This window comes from Falco peregrinus, chromosome 6, assembly GCF_023634155.1.
Source record: "Falco peregrinus isolate bFalPer1 chromosome 6, bFalPer1.pri, whole genome shotgun sequence".
NCBI classification, from domain to species: Eukaryota; Metazoa; Chordata; class Aves; order Falconiformes; family Falconidae; genus Falco; species Falco peregrinus.
This window is the reverse complement of record NC_073726.1, coordinates 30,072,621-30,094,036: the sequence shown is the minus strand read 5'-3', so window position 1 is coordinate 30,094,036 and position 21,416 is coordinate 30,072,621. Positions and strand designations below refer to the sequence as shown.

The following is a 21,416-nucleotide window of genomic DNA, read 5'->3' as shown; positions in this document are numbered from 1 at the left end:
ACAGTAAGTACAGCTTAATGCAGGCTTCCTCTATTAGCTATTACAGCAACATAGCAAAGGATAAAACCCCACATATATATATGAGAATAGAATATTTTCTACATTAAAAAAACAAACGGAACTGTGGAGATTGCCATGTCTTCTTTTGAACCAAGTGACAGTTGAGGAAAGCCCTTGTGAGATTCCACCCTGGTGAGACACCCCCCCCCCCCCCCCCCCCCCCCCCCCCCGCAGTGCTGTATCCAGCTCTGAGGTCCCCAATGTAAGAAGGACATGGACCTGTTGAAGCGAGTCCAGAGGTGGCCAGAGATTATCCGAGGGCTGGAGCACCTCTCCTATGAAGACAGGCTGAGGGAGTTGGGGCTGTTCAGCCTGGAGAAGAGAAGGCTCCGGGGAGACCTTAGAGCACCTGCCAGTACCTGAAGGGGCCGACAAGAAAGCTGGGGAGGGGCTTTGTACAAGGGCATGTAGCGACAAGACAAGGGGGAATGGTTTGTACAAGGGCACGTAGTGACAGGACAAGGGGGAATGGTTTTAAAAATAGAGGATAGAGTTAGATTAAATATAAGGAAAAAATTCTTCCCTGTGAGGGTGGTGAGGCACTGTCACAGGCCGTCCAGAGAAGCTATGGCCGCCCCATCCCTGGCAGTGTTCAAGGTCAGGTTGGACGGGGCTTGGAGCAACCTGGGCTGGTGGAAGGTGTCCCTGCCTGTGGCAAGGGGTTGGAACTAGATGGTCTTTAAGGCCCCTTGCAACCCAAACCATTCTGTGATTGTATGAAAGATGCAGCTTCTGAAACTTTTGTTTATATAACCTTTCAGAACATAACTTCGTTATCCAGCTGCAGAAACCACATCAATTACCACCAGAAGTGCAGCACACAGCTAGCCTTTGCTGTATCATAGTTTCAGAAACAAGGAATCTCCCATTCTGCAATAATCTACACAGACGAAAGTCAGCCAAGAAACAGTACAAGCGTTTTCACTGGAGGTCTGCAAAGAACCATGCTAAACACTTCTCTTCCCTATACCAAGAAGAATTAAGCATAAGGCAGCAAGCACATGTTGAAGACCTTTTAGAGACAGAGTACTGAAAACAAAGCACGCACGGGGCAATGCAAGGACTAGAACGCAACAGTTCTTGAATCCCAGTATAAAATCTCCATCACATACATGCCCTGTCATTAAGTCCAATTAAACATACTAGGCTCTTTCAGCTCCGCATACCAACGCACTATCCATTTTGCCAGTACATGCTCTTGAGACAGTCCAGAAAGCTTAAGTCCTAATTACCTCTAAAACCCAGTGGCAGAAATACATTATTAGCAGCAAGGTCCACAAAAAGTTACATTTTCAAGCATGTAATTACCCAGACAATTTAGCTAAGGATTTGTCTATTACACTACTTAAGAATGTTTCCCCTATGTTACCATGTTGGGATAACTAATATTTCTTTGGGGACTTCTCTATTTGTACAGCTTGAGGAGCGTTAATGTAACTGAAGTCTTTCACAGTCCAGCTGAAATAAGACTACTCTGCTCCCAAGGCAAAGTTGACGGGTGTGTGAAGCTACTTTCACCCTGCTGGCAAGAGAATAAGCTTTCCTCCCACCTTCTACCCCCACATTTCTTTAAAATCCTTTTTCCCCATCCATTCAGTGTGAAATGCAGGGTTCCAAGGATTCCAGCTGTCTCTTTTCTTACAGGTATGTATTTCTGTGTCTTTAAAACCCAAAAGGATATAAATCAGCGTTCCTTATACCACTATTGATTGCTTCACTAAATCCTTACCTGATAATGCTGTAATACTTTAAGCAGTTCAAGAATGTGTCATCTTCCTGGACACACATTCTCAGCCACCATAGTGTGTCTCTGTATACTGCCTCATCTGCAATTAACAGGGAACTGGATGATGCAATAACTTCCTAATAAAGTCATACAAGTAAATTAAACCTGCATTCCAGATCAGAGCGGTAAACTCATCACGAGCTAGAAGTGGTGATTTTTATCGGAACATAAACGCCACAAATCAACTATGCATGATGTATTACTTCAAGGTGTAAAAGTAGTTTACAGGTTGCACCTTTTGCAACTGGAGGCTTTATAATGGTTTGGAAATCCACGTATAATCTGAAGACTGGCACACGCAAGCTCCAGAACTGCCAAAGCTTTGCAGCCTTCACAACGCTGTGCATAATGCATTTATTTAAGTACTCCCTTCTCTATGAGACTGACTTAAATACCAGCATGTGGAAGAAAGGAACCTCTGCGCATTGAAACATCTGGTATTAGGAATAACTGAAGTTTGGCTGGTTTTCTGCACCTTTTTCATGCTGAAAACAAGAACAACAGGTACCTAGTGATGGAACTGAATAACTTAAGACCCAGAGCTGTTTTAAAATATGGGTGAACTTTTCTTCAAAAAAATGTCAAAGTTAAAAAAGACAGATAAACAAGGGTTAAGAGGACAGAACTCCCTAGGCACACAAGGTAGCACAAGCAAATAAGTTACCTTTAAAAGCTGAAAACCTTTTCAAAAGTTTACTTAAAAAATGCAAAATAAAAAATTAGGTACTTCGCCCTCAACAGGGTCTTTTTGTTTTAGGCTCTGTGTGGAAACCACTGGAGAGTTAAGTCAGCCATATCTGAAAGTCTCTAACATTTTGGAGAAAGACTACTGGCTAGAACATTTTAAAACCATTATGCTACTAAGCAGGGAGGAAAATAAAACATTAGCATGTGACATTTAGGACCAGCCTAGAATACTTTTTATTTGGTTCACTTCAGCATCTGCCTTCTTTGTCCCTACTTTTCTAGGCATTTACACTATTTAGGAAGTTGGCTCAGAGGTGTATCTGCAGTATCCAAGTTTCTATTGCAGGCTTTTGGGGACAGCTGCTTTCTCCCTATGTGCTTTTGTGGCACCAGGCATCTCGTACAACTGAGCATCTGTACAATTGGAACTACTCAGAAGCAGAACATGGCAGATTCAGTATATTAGATCTCAAGCCCATAAACATCACAGTATTTGAAACAAAAAACCCTCGAGTTACTTAAAGCGTCTTCCAAACTGTATCACCATCTGTGGGAAGGAGTCAATATTTGAGACTAGTTCAGTTACTACACTGGAAACAGCACAGGGTAAAAGCTTTACATAGATAAGCTTACGTATGTCTGCATCACAATAAAAAAAAACAACAGTCATAGGTGTCACAAACTCTTACAAATGTATAAAATGCTTGTGTGGTAACATGACATTGGGTAAATTCATACACGTCAACAAATGTAAAGAAATGCATGCAGACACCATAGAAAATTTAACTAGAAACACAATAGCAGATGAAATTCACCCCAGTTCTCACTATTGTGAGAGCTTTCTATACTTGTCAGCTTTTACTTTCAGTGTCCTGGAAAAGCACTTTGTGTTAGCAGCAAACTGTCACCTTACAATACATTGATTTTCTAGATCATTTTGAACCTACTGAACAGTAGACACTTGTTGACCTACACTTCCCTTCATTGTGAGAAACTATTTATCCTCTCAACCCATGACAAGACCTTCACTTCTGTCTTTGGCAAGAAACACTTTAAAAGTTTGAGAAACACAGCGGCACGTAAACCTAACTCATTTGCACAATTTCCACATCCTGCACAGAGCTGATTTGTGAGCAGGGTTTTCCTCTTAAAAAGTCAGAATTAGGATAAGTCAACATACCATATTTACAAATATGCACCACAGAAGCTACCGATTTGTGCAGTAACACAGTTTGAAGGGAGATCCTGTATCTCTTCTGGTGTCTCTAGGGTATACTGAAACAAAGTATAGGAATACTAGTAACATACAAAATACACCAACTATCACGCTTCTTCATTCTCATTTATCAAAACCCCAGAGGCATCAACATCCCCAGCATTTTGATCCTATTTAAAAATCCACATAACTACAAATTTACACCAAGCAAACTCTTTCCAATGGCTCACTTAGTGTCCTCTTGTATTGAATTTCACTAAATTAGCCTTCAAAAGAGAAAGCTGCTGCTTGGAAACTAGAACTATTAGACATCAAAACACACACATTAGGTTTCTCTATTAATTGACACTGGCCTAGAATCAAAATGCCCAAGGAACAACAAGGCTTGTTTTTTTCAAAACTATTTATTCCCAAATGCTAGAAAGGTCTACTGATCTACAACCACTAATAAACCCTGGAGACAACTGCATTTGTCAGAACATTCCACTTGGTTCAGGGTAAAAACCCTTAAAGGCTCTTAGACTAAACATGTTTTAGCAATACTTCATGCCAACTGATCCATAGAGTTGTTGCATACTCCAGTGCTCCACAGAAGAGATGGAACTTGTGGGTACAGTTCAGAGGTCATGAGCTGCTCCACAGTGCATCCCCTTGGAAGGATGCAGTCTTGGAGAAGGGTGATTTGACAAGAACTGCAGGAGCCCTGATGGATCCATACACTAAAGGGTGGCGGGGAAGTTCTCAGGTGGGTTTGTTTGTCAGCAGTTATGGTACACACTGGAGGTTCAGCCCAACGCTGCAAGCAGGTCATCCAGACTCTCTTTTTGAGACTGTAAGTGATCAGCTACTCCAGCAGAGCTACAAGCATTTTTTCCTGACGTAAAAAGGACTACAGAAAATTGGTAGTCTAATTGTTAAAAACCACAAATGCAACTTTAAGTAACAGAGACACATTATCTCCAGCTCAGTGACAAATTTTGAAAAACAGCAGCAACAGAGTTTACCAAAAAGGTCACACAGCCTTTTCAGAACACACTGCAACGAAAGCTACCAGTACCTTTATCCCAAAAATGTCACTGTGCATAACTTCTATGATAGCACTGGATAACATGCAACTTTTACTATATTCCACTTGTGTCCAAGCTGAATTATTGAGCGGCTAATTTAACCATTGTTACCGATTAATCAGAACAAAAGAGTTAGAAGCAGAACCAGCAGCACAGTACAACACAAAAATACGACTAAGGTCTACTGAAACCTACTCTGAATATTTTTAAAAATTCCATTTCAACAGACATTTCCTTTCAGCAAATTGTTTGTGAACAGTCAATGTCCCTATTAGAGAAACATCTGGAGTCTTTGTTTTTGAATTTGCTTCTCAAAATTTGATATTGACCTTTTCATTTCTAAATCAGGTTTTATCCAGATCTCTTTAGGGAAAAAAAACAAATCCAAAACAAAACAAAACCAAACCCAAAACAACACACTGGTGGTTTGCAAGTACAGCTGCTGCCAGTTCACTGTACCTCAGTAAGTCACCAAAGCACTGGACTATGCCTCAGCAGGCCGCCTTCTGAACTCCACTGCAGACTACATCCGCGCAGAGAGTCCTTCTAGAAGTCCGTTTCTAAAGCCACACACATTTCTTCACACTTGTCTCTAAGTACATCTCTTCTTCAAAATTCCCCATTCAACTCATTCTTTTTTTTTCTTTTAATTCCCCTATCTTGCTTCCTCTAAGCCCAATTCCCATCTTCCGTTTCCATTTCCTGACCTTCCACTGCACCCTGTAACTGTTCTTCCTCCCAAATTCTTTTATTGCCACTTTTTATATCAACCCATGACTCTTCTACTGTGTCTCCTCCACAGCTCTCCTTTGCACAGCCCTTCTTTCTCCCATCCCGGCATTACTCTGCTATAGTCAGACAAGAGGAACTTGAAAACATACACTGCTCCTGGCATTGCTGATGCCTTGCATCCCAGCCAGGCCTCCCAAGCTTTTACAGAAGCTCAACTGGATGCGGCAGGATCCCAGAAAAAAAGGAAATTAATCCTTTAAATACCAGAACTACCCACACTGGTTTGTGCAGGAAGAAAGCACAGTAACCCCTTTTTTGCCAAGAAGGCCCCATTTCACTGCAACGTGAGCTAGCCAAATGTATATGCTAAGCAGCCACAAAGCAAGAAGGAAAGTAACAGTAGAGATTTAAAATTGTCATGCCTTCCTTTTCTATGTCTGTTCTTCACCTTCCCAAGCTCTTTATAAAGAGAGACAAAGGAAAGGAAGTCCAGCTGTTTATCTTTACCATTAGTCGATAAGAGTCCCAATTTCCCCTTGGTATTACATCACACACACCCCTCCTTATCTTAAGGAGGTTACTTGTTGGGTAAACAGTGAGAAAAATAGTAAACCCCCTGGTTCAATGCAAACAGAAGCACAGCCTACAGGACTGCGCCCTGGAAGACTAAAATCCAGCTTCAGCAGCGTTATCAGTAAACATACAAGTAGCCATGTGCAGTGATGAAAGGGCTAAGAGTGAAAAATCCCAACTTACAAGGATATGAAGTTTATATTTTTATAGTTATAAATATATTTATATCTTTATACAGCTCTATTATGATAGAAACCAAAATATCACATTTGGTTTCATTATAGCCCATTTTATAAAGGATGTTTGAAACGTTAAGTGCATGACAGGCACTGAGATCTGAAGGCTACAGGAAGTGCCTTACTGTGAGATTTTTTTTCAGCTCAGGCTGTTTGTCCTGTTTGATTACAACCTCTAAACACCTTTGCCAGGAAAAAATGGCTAATATTAAAGTGTTATTTCATCAGGTACAGAAGCTCACAAAATAAGCTGTAACAAGAAACTGGAAAAATACAAATGGGAAAGAAGATGTTTTTATACTTCTCTCAAATAGTTAAGCAAATCAACCCCTGAATTTGTCAAAAAGTACTGGAATCTCAAACTTTTGATACCTTCAAGCAGGGATTGCATGCATTTCCTGAAGTTATGCTCTGACAAACAAGTAACAAACTCAAAACACAGTAACTACATGAAACTTCAATGCTTCACAGCATACAGTAAAGTGAATTACACAAGCCAAAGGTCTCAGATGCGGGTTTTTTTGTTACCTCTTGTAAGCCAAGCAACATCCATTTCAGAGGTTTCATACATCAAATACTGAGCAAAACAGGCCAAGGAAAGTGGCTCAAACGAACACCACAAAAGCTCTCGGGATTGTGTGGCCTCTGGCAGTTACCCTGTCCTCTACATTTCTGTCTGTTAGCCGTCCATTTCTACACGTTTTGATAGAAGCTAAAAAAACCCAAACAATTTGTTCTGAGGCTCACTACCACCATCAGGTCTGAAACATTTATTAGCAAGTCTGGTTGTTCAGTCCTATCAAATTATTTAACTCATGTCCTACTCGCTGAACTGATTTCTGGCCAATTGGACTGCTCTTGAGAAATGAACCTTTCCCCTCCAGCAATCTTAACACTTAAAATTGACATCCATCTCACATTTACCCAATGTAAGCATTTCAGAAGTCCTCAGAACTTGAAGGTCTGAATTTTGTGGCTCTCACTGCATGCTACACATCAATACAAGCACTTCAGAAGCACGGCATTTTTCTGCGCATCGGTTCATTTATTTATTAACAATACGTACATTTGCAGAACTTACCTCTTTCTCTGTATCCCTGGATATACAGGTCCACTGGTTTTCCTTCACACTGTATGCCCAGAAGTCAGCCAGATCCTGAGTTCCATCCCAGCCACCAAACAAATAAACAGTTTCTATTAAAAAAAAGAAAGAGCATGTCAATTTTGTTTTAAAAAGAGAATGTCTTTAAACAGGCTAATACCTATAAAACACGTCTGAAATAGACAGACTATCAGAACAGAAACTGAAACTGAGTCTTACTTGAAACACTGCTCCTCTCTGAATGGAACCTAGTCACTGAGACAAAGAAATGTGGTTTGATTTAGTAATCAAAGTTTTTAGGATTGATAGACAACTCTCAAGAAGTCATTTGCTATTTCTACATTACATAAGAGGCAATCAAATCCACCGCCTTCTGATTAAAGTTAAAGACAGACAAATGAACAATATTTAACATTTTGGATGCTATGCATTTCAATCTATCAATAACATCTCAGCTTGTAGCCTGTTAGGTGCAAAATCTATATATTAGGAAGACTTCTGAGACAGCCACAGCAAAGCTTTTCTGTTTAGTCCATCCCTTAGAAAAGTTTACTTCACCCATGAAATCCTCTTCCAGTGAAATACTTTGCATAAAGTAACTTACCTGATGCCACAAAAGCAAGTAAGAGAGTTACAGATTTAAATCATTGTTTCAGGCCTATCTTCAGAGTCTGTCACCTAAACCCCCCAACTGCTCTGCACACAGCAAGTTTGAAGGCTTCTCAGACTCACTGATAAAACTATATGAAGCCTCTGAACATGGGGAAGCATTTAAGGAAGAAGTCTCTGTTGTGACATGGAGAGATAACTAGGCTGCTCCCATTATAGAAACATCGCTATCTGGTCTCAAATGCTAAAAATACTTCATTTTTAGACTGCATTAATACAAAACACAAAGCCAAGACCAAGAAGAACACACCACTAAAGACTCACAGAGCTTTGAAAAACTCCTTTAAAATCCACAAACCAGTTCTATTATGGAGATAATGGCCAATTTTTAATCCAACACCAATTAAAGAGCAGAGTTAGAAGCATGACTATAAAATGGGAATAGTCCCTGACCCTTACCTACCATCAGGGTAGTGGTCATCACCATGGAAAGGTTACCCTGGTTCATTAACTTTAATTACCCTTCCTCCTGGACTCAGGGCTCCCAGTGTTCCCTGCAAAGAGCAGGTCCCTTTGTGTGCATAAATTCTCACAGCTCACAAAACCCACATTACCACAACAGCTTCATTGATAGCCGAGAAAAATAAAAGACTTGGCACCAGCTAAGTATCCTATTGGGGCCTTGCCAAAACGTCATGCCTGCCTGTAAGGGCTTTGTTGTCTCAGATGAAATTTAATAGCAAACCTGAATGAATCCGATGAAAACTCAGATTCTGAAAGTTACCTAAATCAAGCTGACAGAATTAAATGGCATGTAAGCACTGAAAGAGGAGTACAGTCATACAGCTACTGCGAAGTATGAGCATCCCGAGAGCAACAGTGATAACACAAATGTACATGCACAGTGTGCCAAACTTATTTTTCATCTTGATGTAAAACTGTAGCTCAGATGAAAGAAAGGCTCCATCACTGTCTAGGCTCAGAATGACTATCATATTTTTTTGTCTTATGACTTATTACAGAACTATATAGGTATTGTTATGGGATGACTGTACTTTTAAATGAACATTTCCTAATGCATAAATGCATCTGTTGCTGGTAATGTCAAGAAAATAATTTCTCACAGTTCTTCTAAAGTCTGCAATTTGCTCCAATGGTATATGGAAAAATTGTTTGGTGGTTTTTGGTTTGGTTTGACTGGGAGGTGTGTGTGTGTGGTATGTGTATGTGAGTGTGTGGTGTGTTTGGTTTTGGTTTTTAAAGTCAAACTTTGCTCCCCAATTTCCCCAACCAGTATCACACTTTCTGCTTTGTCAATTCAGATTTTGTGAGGAGGTTGTGGGGTTATTTTTCACCCCACTTGCAGAGATCCAACCAGGACAGAGCCAGGATATATGCCCAGCACTCCCACCTAAACAATGTATCAGCAAGTGCTCAAAGAAGAGGGCAGACACAGGGAAGAAACCACAAACTTCCAGTTGGGAGTGGGGAAGCTTGAGGGGAGCACAGCAGTCTCACATCAATGTAACTATTTCTACTTCAGTAGCACTAGGGAACTCAAGATGCAAGCATCTTGCTTTGGCAGAGGGAAAGATTCTTCCTTTGTATCAGAGCAATATGTAACACAGCAATATTGATGCTGCTTTATTAAAGCAAACCTCTACTCTGCTTTAGGGACAGAGCAGAAGAATTTTCAAACCTACCTGCAAGGCAACAAAAAAAACCATGAAAGCAGTTACATTTATCTAAAGCTTTTACCAGCTACATTTAGGAAGATACATTCCTCCTCCAACATCTTAACTTTATTTCCTCTACATTTATTTTTGAATGCAAATTCAACACTCAGAATTAAATATGTTCTGTGAATATTTCTAAACTGCTTGCTCAGTCAAAAATGTTTCTATAATATCTGAATTCTTTTCTTCCCTTACTCTTTGGAAGACTAGAAGGTGCCAGAGCACTCCTCAAATGATTAGAGAACATACATTCCCAAAAATTAACATATTTCCTGTCAACCTTTCCTTTAAGTTCTATTTTTCAGAAGAGTATGCAAAGCAGACTTCTCCAATCTATACCGAATACCAAAAATTGCAGAGTAGTTTCAGTCTAGGTTCACATATGTTCTCCAAGTCAGCTTTTCTAACTTCCATTAACTCCATCTTCTCCGTATACCGAAATCCTCGGTGGGATCCTGGTAGCAGGTCTTTCCATCCAATCAGGATGCTACATGGCAAACTGCTAAAGCCAGGCTAATAAAAGATGCTTGGTATGCATAAGCATCCCTGTTTTCACCTTCTAAGAAATAGGCACAATGAATACATTCCAATCCTGGTGACAAATTTAACTAAACACTTCAGTCAAATGGTATTTCCATGTTCCTGCTAGAACAGCGCTCCACAGAATATAAAAGAACTATGGACCAAAACAGCTCTGCAAGCTGTCTGGTCCATCAGTCATGTCCCAAACCACTCAGTGTGGCTAACTTGCCTGTGCAACTTGTCTGTGGCGGAAGTATTCAGTCACACTTTGACTATCTCCACAGATGTTTATTTCAGATTATCTGGACACCTGCTCCAATGACTGATCATCTTTATTACAATTCCTCCCTCCTCAATATCTAATTGGAATTTTTCCCTTGCTGCAATGTGTCCACTGCCCTTTATCCTATCCCTCTGCATCCCCCAAAAGAAGTCTGCCCCCTAAGCACCTCCTCATACATCACGTACTCCATCCCCTGACCACCTTGGTGGCCTTCACTGGGCTTACTTTCAGATTGTCACAACACTTACTGTACTGGACAGCCCAAGCTGGGCACAGTACTCCATATGCAGCCTCAAGCACCAAACAGAGGAACACCATCCTTCCCCTTAGCCTGTTGACTGTACTGCTGATACAGACTAGCAGGAGGCTGGCCTTCATCGCCACAAGGGCACATTGCTGATGCACATTCAGCTGTCTACCACCTTGCAAATCTTTCCATGCAGTCAGTTCCCAGCCTATACTATTGCACACAGCTGTTACAATCCCAAGTTCAGGACTCTGAATCTGCTTTGGCTGAACCTCACAAGGCTCTCCTTGGAGCCCAACAGGGTCCCTTTGACTCAACAGCCCTATTCTCTAGTTCATCAGCTGCTGCCCTCCCAATTTGCTACCAGCCCAAACTCGACAAGGGTGTATTTGAGAATCAGCGTGCCTAGAACTAAGACAGACTTCTCTCAGAAGTAAAAATACCCAGGTGTACGATATCTCAAAAGCCTTCTACGAAGGATGACACTTCTCTATGTAGTAACCAGAGATTTAGTTATCTGCAAGCAGCATTGCCTACTCTGTATGGAGCACTTAAGAGCACAATTATAAACCCAGACCTTAAGTTTTCTTTAATTACCACACCACTCAGTTTCTGCATCATAGTTCAGTGTAGATGGTGGCTGGATGCAAATTTTTCCAGACTATGGCTGGTCTGGGTAGGCATACAGTCTTCCTCTCAAATGTGACAGCACCATAAAGTTGAGTAACCTCCAGGATTCAGCAGCTGTTTGTGGTTTAGAGCTTAGAAGCCATCTGTGTTTTGTTTCAGAGATCTCTTCATCTTGTACACAAGTCCTGTCTTTAAACCTCTTATGGATAGCAGTGTTTTCCTCAGGCAAAACAGCAGCCTTCTTCAGGCCTGCTGCTCTCACTTCATCTTTTTCATCTTTCCATGCTGCTTTTGAACCAGCCTCATCAGTTCCACTGTGTTGCCCACATATAGTATGGGCACACTGTGCCCGCTGCTCTGAATCTCCCACTGTTCCCAACCTACAGATTTGCTCTCACTTTTCTAATAGAATCAAGGAAGCATAATTCCTTTCTACAAAAGGAAAACCAAAATAACATATGACCAAAATTACAGAGTAGTTTCATTTCAGTGAGTAACGCAGAGGTAATGCACCAATAAAGACCATTTCACTAATATTTTCCTTCAAAAAATGTTCCACTTGCCAAAGAGAAATGCAGACAAAAAAATCATTCTTGTTCCTTAGACATTATTTCTAAAACAGACTCATCAGAAATCTTCAGAAGGCTTTATCTAAATGAAATAGAAGACGAACATTTAAAGAAACAGAATATATCACTAAAGATTCTTTTGTTTAATAGAATAATTTCTGTATAGTCTAGAACTGTTGACAAAAAATATATGGCTTTATGGACTACACTGTTGTTCACATAAAACTGTGCCCACCCTGTAAGAGCGGATGAGATCAATTCCACCTTAACTATGGAATTATAAACCAAATCTCCAAAACAGAGTACACATATTTCTCTAAAGTACTAATGTTATTCCTTAAAACTTGAACTTGGCAATCCACTTACCCATTCCCACCTCCTTCCAGGATAAGCATTGCTATTTCAAAATGCCATATCTGAATTATAAAAAGACCTAAGAGGGCATAATCAAAGCAATGTTAATCAAGGTAGCAGAGTGCTAGATGCCTACACCCTCATCCAAAACTGAATTAGGACTTCACTCATCTGGGAACACAGTACAAGCTTGTGTTTTACTGCTTGAATATTTCACCAGGGCCTACAGAAATAGCAGCAGAGCATTTCACGACTGACATTTAGCACACTTAACACAGTATGTTCTCGTGTAGTTTTGGAGTTGTTTTCACTTTTGGTGTTTTGGAGATACTTTTAATCTATGCATCTGGGTGTGACTACCCAAATACTTCCCCTTCCTTGCAGAAAAGAGCATAAAACCCTCCAACCTCCCATATGGAGAGCTACAGAAGACATGCGCCTTGCAAGAAAAAGCAGAAATAATGTTAAGTCTTCCATTTACAGTCAAAAGCTTTACGGTATGTAATAGTGGTTTCCAACTATAACTGGGAATACCTCAATACCTCTTAAATGTTTCTACATAGGCAAAACAAAAACAATTTCCTAATTCTGCCAGTCATTCCAGTCTGAGTGTTAATGTGACTAAAAGCATGGAAGACATTATGAGAATCAGTAACTAGCAAATTTTTTTAATAGGAAGATACCAGCTGCATTCTCAGTTCTGTACCCTAAAATGCCTACATTTTCGTTTCAAACTGCTTAAGAGTTTTTCAAAGCACAAAAAACACGACACTTAAAATAACACTGCTATAGCAGGTATTAAGAGCATGAACATCAAATGGAAACAAGCTACAACACAAGCTACTGGCTGTCAGCAGAGATGCCAGCTTTGCTTTTGCAGTTACTTTCAGCCTACCCTAACTGGAAGATAAAACATGCTAAAAAGCAGTTTTGATCAAGTTAAACTATATTCTACATGAAACCTGGGAGCACAAACAGAGTCTCAGTGACTCAGTGCACTATCAGTAAACTTGATATTTAACTCAACTGCTCACCAACACATATCTTCTGTTCTAACACATGTGCATCCAGTAGGCTCATTACTATTACAAAACTTATTAAAAATAAACTTATATTTGTGTAGTCAGTAGTAACTTGTTAATATCTCCTTGAGGTTAAAAAAAGCTGAATGATTTCTAGTTTAGTTATAGCTACAGTGGGTCTGGACATAAGAGATTAAAATTGGTTTCCAACACCTATTCTATGTGATAAACTTCAGAACCTCCTTATATGCATGATTTTGGTATTTCACTTAATTTCTAAAAGATTAATGCTGAAGATACTCATTTTTGAGAGGAACCTCACCCCTCTAACAAGAGTGCAAAGTGAGCTTATTCTTCAGTTGACAAAAGACTTCTGGGAAAAAAAAGAACACAAACAAATAAGTGTACAGGTAAGGAAAGGAGGATGTCTTTGAAGGAAGAAGTATACCACAGCTCCATTTTCTATTAACACTAGATTTGCCCAAGGTTAGCAGGAGCTTTACAGCTGCAGTCTGTAAAACACATCCTGACATTAACTGGCTAACATCCCACAGTTTCATTAAACACTACCTATATTAAAAAGGAAAACTCAAGCAATCAGCAACAGCTGGTTTGAAGCAGCACCAAAAACTTCCCCTGGCCTGTCATAGACCAAATTAAACGAAAAAAACTGATAATCTCAAAAACATTTAGGCTTTTACAAGCCTCAGTGGGCCTGGAAACAAAAATAAGAACAACTTCTCGAAGACCCCCCAGAGAAACTTTTAGAAGGTATGCCACCAGCACTGGATAGGGCTGAAGCAGGAAAGAACTAGCAAAACAGAGCCAGATCCAGTTGTCCCATGCTGGGACTCTACCTCTGTAGATGTTCTCCAGCCAGTTTTGTGCAAGTCAAAAAAAAAAAAACAAAAAAGATATTGATGCTTTTTACTGCCTTGTTAAAGCAGTGTGAAAACTTAAGTTAAAGCAGAGATAACATGCTTACTAGGATTTAAGAAAGCCAACCGTAACTGAAGACTCACATTACCATGACTGTATTATTTTCAGGAGGTCTGAAGGCCCATCATTTCCAAGTTGACAAGCCTCATGTTTCTTCCACGCACTTGTGAAGCTGTCATGGTCTACTTATTCACTGAGGCCACTAGAGAGCGTCCACAGCTCCCTTTGTAGCCAAACACCGGCAATCCTCCAGTGGCTTTTTATTCTAATGAATCTCAAACCTCTTCAACAACAACAAAAAAGTTTGCTTTCGTATACAAAATAACTCGAGTGCTTCCTCTAGAGCAGTAACTACACTCTGAGTAAAAGCCAAAGACTGCAGCTACTGCTGCATTTTTGCTTGTTCACTATGACTTAGCAAATTACTCTTGAAGGTACTGTCCTGTCACATGCTTCAGTCCCCATCCATATGACCACAACAGATACGGCCATGGTAATTTTTTGCCAACCCTCTCACTGCCACCCTGTATTCCTCTCTGCTATTTGCATGCCGATCTTCTTTCCTGACAACAATCCTTTTACTCATACAACTCACTCAGCCAAGATGCAGGCAGATGCATTTCTTACTTCAGGAAGGAGTGACATACCACAGAAATCCAATTAAATAAAAACAAGACAAGGATATAGAAAACTACAGAGAACAATCACCAGAACTGTATCTCCCCTACTTTCTTTTTGCTGTGGGCTCTGCAACAGAGGCTGAACCATTCTCTAAACTGCTATAGGAAATATTTTTGTAAGAAATGTCTAACAAGTTATATTTAACAGCAGTTTCTTGCACACTGTGGAAATTAGAAGCCACTCCAACCAAAAATATAAGGAATGTTTCAACACATCAGATCTATTGCTTGGGCACTATTCCAAAGAGCATAGTATGTAGCAGATAAGAGAAATTATCATCCCTAATTTTTCTTCTTTTGTTTAAACTCCTGCTCAGATGGGGTAGGAGGGGAAGAAAATTAAAAACAATGGTTCTCAGTTTCTTAGTTAGGACAACATGATGACTAAGGCGTAACACAGAACTAATAGGGAAGAAGGGGGGTGGACAGGCAGTTGGAGTATAGTTCCAGAAAAAAAGCAGAGTATTTAATCCAACTATTAGAATGTGCAATTTTTTCCCTCCTTTTTCCTAAAGTTAAGGCAGTCTCTGAAGACAAATACATCTGCATATTTATCTGAGAAGTATCTGATAAAATAATTCAGTTGTTAAATTTCTTAACTACTCACCTGTCTGAACATCTATAACCATCTGATGGCCACCTCTCATCCCTGGTCGGCTGTCTTCCCCATCACCTTTAAAAAGAGGGAAGGGAGAATTTTTAACATTTTTAAACCCAAAATACAACCTCATGTATGGCCTAAATATTATATGGAAGCAGAGCAACTTAGTAACTTACCATTCTTCAAGCATTAGCACAATGTTTTCCAGGTAGTATTCTTCTGTGCATTACAAAACTGTAGAGTTTTATACTGAATTGTCTGGTGACAGATATACAGATAGCTAAGGTGAACACAGTACTCTACTGCAATTCTGACAGTCTTAGAAAGGAGCTTGAGAGTTCCTGAAGCACTCCAGTCCACACAAATGAGGTCTGAGCTACCTTTGCAGCTCTCCAGCAGTGAGGACACATAAAACCTTTTGCCCCCTTTCCATCTCCCGCCACCTGAGAGCTGCCTGAAGGCTAAGCAGCGAGAACAGATACTCTAAACACAGAGCATGTACCCGTGGGATGGAAGCAAAGAGGTAACGGCATAGATACAGCATAGCTAGCCTTGCACCAATTACTTATTCTCACATATAAGGGAATTCCAACTGTCCAATTAAAGCAGCTTTCCAACCGTTTTAGGTATCTTAAGCATTCAGGACAGGTTTCATTTATGGGAAGCAACATTAGAAAGATAACCCTTATTCTGCTGGAAGAGAAATGTGCTTGTATTCCTAGATAATCCTTCCCAAGAGGTTTGGGTACAGTGCTCCATGTTTGGTGACTGTCACCTCGAATCCTACATTTGCTGTAAGACAGTGATCTTTGTAGTCAATGCTGCCACTACAAGTCTCCTCTCAAGGCAGGAAGCAATGGAAAAAGGTTCTGCAATTTAGATTTACTGTGAAACAGACAAAGACTTCAAAAGATACTCCTTGAATTTAATATACTCCCTGTTAAGATAATGTATTTGTTTGCCACTCTTTGCTGTACGTTTAAGTTTATTCTATGCATTAAATCCAGCCATACAGCAACTGCCCTCACACTTAACCTGTATCTTGAGATACATTTCTGAACTGATTAGCTATCCTCGAAGTTAAAACTAGAGTTCCTATAGCTTTCCTTACTCAACCAAAAACAAGGCTGCACTTTGCTGACTTTGCAGACAAATGCAAATTTTTCCATAGACGAAACCAGTCCCTAGAACAACTGTCCTAGTGGAGGCTTTCTTGCATCATTTTCTTGCTCAATATCCTCAAAAGATGTAACTCATGTACTGCCAGCTCTATCTTAAGAAACATCCTTACCTTTAGTGCTTTTGGGGATGATCTGCCCCCAGCGAGGTTTGTATTCTTGTTGACTGATATACTGATTGAACAAGCCATCTGCAAAACAAAAATTTTGTTGTATGAAATGTTTAGACTTCCATTATAGCATGATCACTTTTAACGCAGGTAACTTCAGCTTAACTCAATCCCATATGCTACTCCAAAGCCTTCATTTTAAGTAAATTCTCTATATATGTCAGTTTGTTAAACTTGTTAATGAACTAAATGTGTAAGCACTAAAATAAAAAGAATACTTGTTACTAGATCAATCAAGACTTACCCATTTTGCCTGCCAGGTCATGCCAATTGTCTCTACATCTCTAGTGTGGTGTATTTAATTAAGGATAAAATCCCCTCCCCCTTATTTAAGCAAAAGGAAAGTTGCCAATGCAGTAAAATTCAACTATTTTAGTACATGTTAAGTTAAAAGTAGGTCAGGCAGCATCTCTGGAGCTTCATCTAAGAAAAGGGTAGTAAAGCAGATTGTTTAAACGCTACAATATGGGACAACCAAGCACTGGATGAAAACCAAAATAATAGTTTACATTCTCTTCAGAAAGTTAAGCAAGAAGAGAAACAGAAGACACATGAGGTCACTGGCCAGATATGCCAACTGTAGCGTTTCTATAAGAAGCATTAACTCCAGCTCTCTGTCCAAGCTTCCCTTATGCCTTCCTCTCTCCCTCTGTACATCTACCACGTGTCATCTCTTCACCGTCAGAAGGTCAGTTCCTAATTCTGGTTGCATGTTATCAGTCCATCACAAACGTGAAGGAGATTCATAACACCACACTCTCTGGGACTGCTCTTCACTCTGGGAAGGGCTTAGCAAGCCTTTGGGGAACTCGTTGCTATTATTCTTCAAATGTCTCCTCTAAAAAAAAATACCTACTTCACCTTCTGCAGGCACAACAAACCATTAGACTACTTATGGCCAGACTCTGGACCACTGCTCACTTGGCTACATCCCTCCCATCACCCCACCATCTCAAGACACAAGCTCTTCATTACAAGCATTTGTTCTGCATTCATGCATTACCTAAAAAAAAAAAATGGGAGTTCAGACACGCTGTTTACACCACGAGTACCATGATAATTACCACAGGCAGACAGAGGACTCTTAACGATAGATTTACAGGGTTTTGTATTGAAACAGTACATCGCACATACACCGCGCAGATGTAGGATGCATTCAGGGGCCCTTAATCCCATAATACCCACAGCTATGTTCTTGGGGAGAATGGTACCCAGCAAACTTGCTCGGGAATCAGTTTTACATTCAACAGCAGAGGAAGGAAAAATGAAATTACTAAATTGCATCTTGTACTTTTTAGTTCTTCCTACCACAACAACCGTGGCTTTGAGGTATGAATTTAACAGATTATGAATGCTTCAATTTATTTATAGAAAATCCCTTGGTAGGCATACAAACAAAAAAAGAATAATCCTTACTGTACAGATCCCTATTTATTTACAAAAAGGTAAAAATCTTTGTTAAGCATGACACAATGTTCAGAGAATATTTTAAAGCATTTCCTGGCATCCTGTAGTTTGTTGTGACTGAAACCCAGGTTTTAATTAAAAACCAAGCCAGCAAGTACTTCCTGGGAGAAGATGACTACTCTATTTAGAGACCATCTAATAGCAAAATAAGGGCACTCCAGAGCTCCCGAAAGGTGCTGAATTTGGTCTTAACATACAAAACCGCTTTCAACTCTGCAAGTTTTTCAAATTAGACACACTGTGAAAGCGGGGCACATTTTACTTTTACCTGCCTTGGAGCCAAAAACATCAGCTCTCCCCTAGCATTAGGTAATTGAGGAAAGCCAAAAGTTTGCTCAACATATGTAGAAAAGTGGTTTATTTTGGTTTTAAGAGCAGGGCTCCTAACTCCCACTTCTTCAGCATTTATGAAGTTAGGGCAAGACGTGAGAGGCTTTAAGCTTGAGATCTCATGAATTCTGATTCAGAAAAGCCAACCTCCAACAGAACAGTTGCACGCGCTGCAAGAAATCCCATACTGACTCAGGCAAATTTTTCTAGCCACAAAGCTAGACAGAAATCCAGTCTTTTGGTTATCATTAGAGTATTCAGACTTCAAGATAAAAACACAAAACCGTATTTACCCTATGGCAGCCAATAGATAATTGGACATAAATAGCTCAAAAGGATGAATTACACCACATATGATCTGAAAGGGTGATTTAACCTCTCTCCCATGCTCAACACCCACAGGCTGCACTTGTCAAGATATGACACTTCTCCCCTACTGCGCCTTCAGCCTCTTTTAATAATGCTTCTTGTCTTCCATGGGACATTGGTTTGGAAATACTCCAGCTTGCTTCCCAGAAATGTTTCTTTCTGCTGGGAGCAGTTCCACATTCATTCTACTCGCACTGCAAACCAGCAGCAGCTTGTTTTGGAAGCTGAATCACCACCTGTCTGACACCACCAGGGAAAAAAAGGAGGATTTCTAGGTGGATTCTGTATCTGATGCCAGCCCTATTCTAGCGCACTCTTTACGTTTCTTGCCAGGACAGCACCGCTGACCAAAAACTCTCCAAAGCTTCTGTGAGGCACTGAAGAGTATATCTAGGCCTGCTCAGGTTTGTCAGCTGTTTCCAATGAATCAGTATTTAAAAAAAAATATGTTAAGACTCCTGTAGAAAAAAAAAAAGTGTTAAATGCAAGTTTTTAAAGGAAGTCTTTTTCTTCACTCCGGAAGCCTCTCATTTCAATGTTCATGTTTACTCTCTAAAATTACAGCCAAACCCAGTACTTTTATTTTGCACTATTTTCAAGCCCTTCATAGCAAGCAGTGACGCATTTTAGATGTAACCACGTGAAATTCACAGTGGTTAAAGCTTAGTAAATTCTACCTCCCTGATAACTGAAGCCTTTATTTTCTCAGCCGATTACAGGTTACCTAGAAAGGATTTGGACAAACACTGCAGACAAAAATGTTTAACTTGCTGAAGCCAATCAGGAACAAGTAGAAGTTGTATTAAGTTTCTTTTCAGACAACACACATCTCTAGACAGGATGCTAACATCTATTCAACTCCCTGCCAGTGGCTGAAAATACTTCAGAGTGGCATTTAGCCCATAATTTCTGGGTGCTGAGGTTTGGGGGGTTCTTAAGAGAGTTTTCTTGAATCAAAGAAAAATACTCCACACACCTGAACAGATTGGGGGTTTTGTAACGACAAAAATCCTTCTAAAGAAAAGCTGAAGTAGAAAACAAAGACAACACCAGATAAAAATCCAGCCATTATTCAACAATTTCCTCAAGACATGGGAGCAACAAGGAAACACATTACTTTTTTCCAGCCTCTAAGCAGTAATATTCTCTTGCACTTCCTTCTTAACAGAAATGAAGCAAGGTTTGCTCAAATCCCTGGCAAGGATATGCTTCTTCTACACAAACTCTACCATGTACTTACCCCAGGCTCTGGATCCCTAGCAAACCTCTCTTCTGCATATACCCCAGTACTACAGCAGCAAGCCATCCATACTTTCTCAAAACCGCATCCAAACATATTTCATGGTAAAATTAAAGTATACGTGTCTGTCTACAGCTCCCAGGAGAATACAGCTGTTCCTGTGCATCCCCGAGTTTTGGGAGACATTTGAGTCTGCAGGCTTCTTGTTTGTCGTACGGGGCTGACTTGTCAACAGATAAACACGTATCACACACTGACACGAGAACTGCCAGAAGAAACACCTCGGCCCTCAGAATGCTAATACAAAACTAGCAGATCTTCAATCCATTTCAAGCAGCTTTCTATGTCTACAGTAGCTGCAAACAGTTCAAGTAATCTGCACTCCACATACTCTCTGTAGGAATATTAAGCAGATTTTTTTTCTTCAATAATATAGGCCATCTGAAAGCTATAGGAACGAATCCAAATGTGAAGCATTTGAACCAAGTCTGTGAACCAGCTGAGATTTAGGGAACCTTTTATTTTTGAGAGGAAGTCAGGCAGCTGCCAGAGTTTCCATTTGCCCATTTTCTAAGTGTAACGCACAAGTCAAAAGAATCTGCGGGAAAAGTGTGGCTGCCTGCCACTGAGCTCTCAAAAGAAATCATCTGGTGATGTGAGGTGGAAGACAGCGTTCATCATTAGCAATGCAAAAGAACAAGAGTTAGTTCTGCTAGCACTAATTCTTGACCACCTACTCTTTTTCTACATGACTAATCCTATGGAAATAGCCTCTGAGCGATTAATTGCATTTCACTTTTTAAATACCTACTACTGCAAATATTAGCCTCTACAGAAGACATTTTAGGCAGAACTGAGCAGGCAGGATCTATGTCAACCTCACTGCACTTCTGTTTGTTCCTTTAAGGCAATGAACTCTCAGATCAGCAAGAGGTCAGAAGTTCACATATTCATATCGGCTGTTACAGAGCAGTTCGCTCTTTGAATGATTTCAGGGATAATTTAAGGATC

At 40.1% G+C, this 21,416-nt stretch overlaps 1 protein-coding gene across 6 annotated transcripts in view; it reads right to left on the bottom strand.

The window, feature by feature from the left end:
* The window catches only part of MKLN1 (muskelin 1), a 98,527-nt gene that overhangs the window by 38,964 nt on the left and 38,147 nt on the right, over positions 1–21,416 (bottom strand). For all 6 annotated transcript variants that reach the window (XM_055808980.1, XM_055808981.1, XM_027778694.2 and 3 more), the window contains 3 exons: positions 16,943–17,020; positions 15,658–15,723; positions 7,439–7,551 (listed from right to left, as the gene is read on the bottom strand). In XM_055808980.1, the coding sequence (XP_055664955.1) occupies positions 7,439–7,551; positions 15,658–15,723; positions 16,943–17,020 (257 nt within the window). The remainder of the gene's footprint in view (positions 1–7,438; positions 7,552–15,657; positions 15,724–16,942; positions 17,021–21,416) is intronic.